The sequence below is a fragment of the Aplysia californica genome, unplaced genomic scaffold, assembly GCF_000002075.1.
Source record: "Aplysia californica isolate F4 #8 unplaced genomic scaffold, AplCal3.0 scaffold00381, whole genome shotgun sequence".
Lineage (NCBI taxonomy): Eukaryota > Metazoa > Mollusca > Gastropoda > Aplysiida > Aplysiidae > Aplysia > Aplysia californica.
In genome coordinates, this window is record NW_004797651.1 from 50,865 (window position 1) to 57,129 (window position 6,265).

The 6,265-nt window shown below is 37.8% G+C and overlaps 1 protein-coding gene across 1 annotated transcript in view; it reads right to left on the bottom strand.

The window, feature by feature from the left end:
- LOC101847124 (myosin heavy chain) overlaps nucleotides 1–6,265 on the bottom strand; it is a gene marked incomplete in the record, with an annotated part of 23,467 nt that overhangs the window by 9,828 nt on the left and 7,374 nt on the right. Inside the window, 1 exon segment of the mRNA XM_035971121.1 lies at nucleotides 4,648–4,731. Coding sequence (XP_035827014.1) covers nucleotides 4,648–4,731 — 84 coding nt within the window.

Consider the following 6,265-nt stretch of genomic DNA (forward strand, 5'->3'; position numbering starts at 1 on the left):
ATTATTATTATTAAAATTATTATTACTATTACTATTATTATCATTATTATTATTATTATTATTATTACTGCACACCATCGTATGTAGAGGACTTGGTCTACTCCAAACGACACACGCTACATGGCATGCGCGGCTCGTGGCAAATCCAACACAAGAACAAAAAGGACAGAAATATCAGTTACGTCCTATCAGCATAGTTAAGTAACAACCAGCTGCACTCACATAATTATTTTTAAAAATTTGCTATCATTTTTCGTTTGTCCCCAAAATTCAATTTAAACCACTTCCGATGTGTTAGCAATGTACATGTCCTTGCAATATCAGGAACGAAATAATGACAGCGTGTGTCTGCAGCATCATTTTATTCCAATTCTGCAATCTGAAATTCCAATTCTGCAATCTGAAACCGAAATAAAAAAAAAAAAAATTGTTTGGTATACATGTATGCTCTGTCGCCATTATTGCGACATCAAGAGATTAATTAGAAAATTCTTTGTTTCCTCATTTAATTAAAGTACAGACAGAACAGTTTTTGATTACCTTTACTGTGAAATCAACAGCTTCATTTATTAGAAAATTCCAGTTTCCTCATTTTCATTTTTTTAAAAATGTTTTCGGTTGCCGAACTATTAATTATGATAATTATTATCCGGAGCATTATTATTCCAATTTCCTCATTTTCAAATTTTAGAAATGTTTTCGATTGACGAACTATAAATTATGACAATTATTATCCAGAGTATTATTACTTCAGTTTCCTCATTTCATCAAATAAACCCGACTGGGCATCTTTGGGCTAGATATCTATCTAGTGGGATTTGCCATCACTGAGCTCTTCAACAGCGAGATCCAAGTAGGTCAAACGATGACCCGAGAGTAAGTCACACGATGATGTATAAGTAGGTCACACGACGACGTAAAACTAGGTCACACGAGGTCGTAAAACTAGGTCACACGATGTCGTAAAACTAGGTCACACTGACACAGTCCGACTCCATGGAGCTGTCAGCACTCTGCTGGCTGGCACTGGCCGACATCGACAGCTGCTGTCGCTGCTGTTGCTGCCGCTGCTGTTGTCGCTGTTGCTGTTGCTGCTGTTGCAGAGAGAGGTCCAGCTCATCCTGGCTCCAGTTGAGCGCGTCAGACATGGCGTCCAGACGCAGAGACAGGATCTCCTGGGACACCAGCTGGAGACGGGCAGGCCCACCCAACATACACGTTAGTCTGGTTTCTTTTTTTCTTTTTTTCTTTTACTTTTTGTACGAGTTTTAAGGCACTTGCGACACAATTAGGTCACATAAGTGCTGAGACATTAAAGTGTTTAGTTTTAGTAAGACTTTTACGGCACTTGCAAGACAAAAAGGTCATATAAGTGGTGAAGATTAGAGGTGTCACAAGAGATTAACAAGCATAAAAAAGAAGTAGGGGAGATAAAGACGATAGATGTCTGATAGGAACGAAGAAGCAAACCAAACCAGAGCACCCGCCAACCACCAACTGAGACACTTTTTTCTCCTTACGTCTCATGCTGCAGATAGCTTATAACGTCACCAGCAGCCACCTGTCCCTACAAGTCTCGTCATAAAGACATAGTTTTTGTTTTAGTAAGTGTTTTACGGCGCTCGCAACTGCATACGGTCATATGAGCGCCAGAAGATTAAAGGTGTTACAAGAGAGTAACAAACATAAAAAAGAAGAAGGGGAGATAAGGACGATAGTTTTCCATAGGAAAGAAGGAGCAAACTACACCAGAGCACCCGCCAACCACCCACAAAGGCATAGGGACCGTTGAAACTGTCCAAAACGACTGCCCTTTGTCCCTTGAACAATGCTGTTTTCTGAGCTGAGGACAGCTGACCAGTTTGCCAGCGATATGCTATTTTACAGGACAGGGTTGTTACAGAAGTGTAGTATACAGAGTTGAGGATTTTTAAAAAATGATATAAAATATGATATAGAAATGGTTTTACAAAAAATATATATATATTATATATATTATATAAGCCCACTATCAGTTCCGCAGAAATGAGAAGAAATAGTCGTTATTGGCGTAATAAAAGCTTATAATAAAGATTTAAAAAGTTAAAAGACAACTATAATTTGAAATAAATTAAAGCAATTGCCAAGCAGTGATGAAGAAAGAAATTAATAAATTGTAGCTTTGTAATTCACATATTTTGCTAAAAAAATTTTCAGTCTGGCGCCAGTACATGGGCGCTACATGCTCAAAAACATTCACACTAACACCCATTGAGGGATGAATCAAAGAACGAAAGGAATAAAAGAAGGGAGCTTTTCGTAGGCTGACCTGCTTCTTTGTGGCTACCACTTCCTTTTTCACCCGACACAGCTCAGCCTCTAGGCTATTGGCTCGATTAAAATGTTTTTCAGCCAATGACTGAAGGTCCGTCACCTGATTGGACGATCGGCTTTCCACTTGTTTTATTTCCTGGATTTGATTGGACGACAATACATGTACGTGAAGGAAAACGTGTAGAGGGCATAAATACAACATTTTTATAAACCACACACACAAACACACACACACATACACACACACACACACACACACACACACACACACGCACACACAAAACAAAAACAAAAAATAAAATATATGAGGCAGCGTGGAGGAATCAGGCTCTCGTCAAAATAATCAAAGTGAAGAAACTTGCTTTTTCTGCTGGTTTGTGAATTTTTATCAAATTTTTGTTTTTTGGCTCAACACCTTTCATGCCCATTAAAGCACTCATTTCTGTGTGGATTTTTCTGAAAAACGTTTCTTAAAGGCACAAGAAATGTAGATGTTCAGTTACCATGGACTCTGTAGCTAAGGAAATAACTAATCTTTGGCGGCCATTTTCTCACTAATTTTACCTCTGAAAACAGGTGACCCCCACTTCCTTCTTTCGCAAATATCTCGACTTGTCTTTAATATATATGGATATTTTTTTTCATCCGAATAAAGACAAGTGAACAAACTTTAAGATGATACCAATAACTCTACATGCCCAAAAATTGACGAGAGCCTGATTCCATAACGCTGCCTCAAAAATATATATATAACATTTTGTCAGTCAACTGTTCAGATTCACTAAGCCAAAAGGTGTTTTTTTCTTTCTTTTTTTTCGGCAGTTTCTTAATAAATCGGTAGAATCTGTTGCATGAGCTCAGGAAATATTTCGTCAACTTCAAATTCTATGGCATAGATAATGGCATAGACGTTGTATTGAAAATAATTAAAAGCAAGAAAAGATACATAAAAAACGTAGGCGTACAATAAAATGAATGAAACAGGGTTTTTTTCTCTCTATCCTAAAAACAAAATTATTATTTGCTTTCTGGGCGTAGAAAATTTGAACAGCTGGCCAGCCATTTATCTAACATTATGCAATGATCAAGTGGTGAAAACTGTGTCAACTTGATTTTTTTTTTTTATGTGGTAAAGAAAAAAAAATATGATAAAAAAGCAAACGTTAATCTTCCACCATTATGAAGGGAAAGCCGTGAACATACCAACGTTATTATTGAAAGCGGGTGTAGTGATGGAAGCCACATTTATCCCAGGCAAAGGAAAGGATCGTAATAACAACAACAATTTTTTCAGCAGAAACTACAGCAAAAACACAAGTCACTAAACAAATACTTTAAATAAAAAATTAACAGAAGGATAAAATTGCTAAGGGGAAAAAAATTCTCTAAAAACTAAAACCAAACAGATCAAATTTATCCCAGCCCGAGAACAAAAACAAAAACAAACAGAAGCATATTATTATAAAATATGAGAGATATATCACGTTTCAGAGTGTATATATAATATTATTATATCATACAATATATAATATATTATATAATACATTGTGTTTTAGCTTTGGATGAGTCTAAAGCCCTATAGGTCACCAACAAGTTAATTCAACAGAGAACCTAACACAGGTTTGTTTTGTTTTTTCGTGCTATACCTCGGTTAAATGACATGTTCCAAAAAAAACAAAAAAAACAACAACCGCCAAACAAACCAAAAGCCGTAGGAGGTCAAATAAGAAATAACGGCAGCAAACCTCAAGCGACACCTGAGAGGGAGATCGTGGCGTCTGGGTGACACACCATCGGAGGGGTGAGCTGGGCCACTCGTTTGTGGTGCAACAAATTACTTTAATGCAAAAGCATTTTTGACACTGCACTCTATCTCAGCACAGTTTTACCTTATTTCATCGCGATCACACCTTTGCTCCTCGATTTCATTGCATTGACATTTTTTTTTCTTTGAAGCTCACTTCAAAAGGTATCGCATATATATTTTTTTTTTAACGGAAAGTTGAAGTCTGCTCAAGTACACATTGGAGTATCACATTGTTACAGATGAGTTTAAAACTTGGCTATAAAATATGTCGTGCTTCGTCATATTGTCATCATAGCAGTTGTGTTAGTTAGATTTCCGTGTACATAAAACATCACGTGACCTGCTGGGGGCAATGATTGACCTGACTCCATGACCTGCTGGGGGCAATGATTGACCTGACCCCATGATCTGCTGGGGGCAATTATTGACCTGACCCCATGACCAGCCGGAGCATTGATTGACCTGACCCCATGACCAGCCGGAGCATTGATTGGCCTGACCCCATGACCTGTGTGACCTTTAGTTACCTGTTTGGTTTGCTCCAGATTGCCCTCCATGTCCCTGAGCGTGTTCTCCAGCTCTGCCCGCTCTTTGCTCATCTTCTCCTGCATCTAGTGACGTCATAGTCAGAGGATGACGTCAGTCACCACGTATACACAAAGCAAAATACATACACATACATACACACAAAACAAAATACACACACTAGCACACTCCAAACAAACTCTCAATCTTTCTGTCTGTCTGTCTCTCTCTTAAACACAAACACAAACGCACGCACACAAACTATCTCTCTCTCTCATACACATACACATATGCATCCCCGCCACCCTCTCTCTTTCTCTTTCTCTTGCTCGCTCGCCTTCTCTCTCTCTCTCTCTGGATGTGCGTGAGAGCGCGTGCACACACACACACACACACACACACACACACATACACACACACACACACACACATACACACACACACACACACACACACACATACATACATACATACATACAAGCACAATTTTTAAAAAATTTGTTGTAATATTTTGTGCAAGAACACCCAGAATAATAAATATACTTTTTACATCTTGCACCATCATTATAATATAAAGTGCACCGCACCCAAAATGTTATTGTACGTAAAACAAATGTGAGTCAGCGTGGTGGAATAAGGCTCTTGTCAAAATAATGAAATCGAAGAAAACAGCAGTTTTCTCCTTGCTTAGCAATTTTTAACAAATTTTTGTTTTTTTGGCTCAACACCTTTTATGTCCATTTACAAACACATTCCTTTGAGGATTTCAACAAAAACATTGATTAAAAGCACAAAAATATAAATTTACTGTTTCCACGGACTCCCCAGCTTTGGAATTTACCAGCCTTTGGGGGTCATTTTCTCGCTAATTTTACCTCTTAAATCAGGTGACCCCCACCTCCTTCAATCCAAAATATCTCCACTTTTATTGAAGATGGATTTGTCCTTTTTTCATTGAAAGTAAGACAAATGAACAAGCTTTAAGATGATACCAATAACTCAATATGCCCAAAAATTGACGAGAGCCTGATTCCACCACGCTGCCTCACATATAAAAGGAAGAGTAAAAGCAATTTCCAAGAGCATAATCTGAATATTCAATATGTGAGAAATGAGGCACTACAAGCAAATGGAATGACTAATTTCATACTAATACTTGACCCCAAATCAGGGTAACAACATGATATGAATGTGAATAAAGGTGTAGTCAACATACAAACACATGGATAGTATACCCAGACCTCAAACAAACAGACTGTACCCAACATACAAACAGACTGGTATACTCAACACACAAATGGACACATATACACAACTCACAAACAAACAAACATATACCCAATACACAAAAAGACAGACAGATATACACAACTCGTAAACAAACAGATATATACACAACACACAAACAAACAGATATATACACAACACACAAACAAACAGATATGCAAGGTGCATAAACACACAGAGACAGACTCTTACCCCTAAACGCAAGTACACACTCACACACAACTACACTTACACAAACATACACAAATAAGAACACACACAGAGACACACAGCCTCACAGACACTCACACACACACAGACACATACATTCACGTACATACACATACACAACCC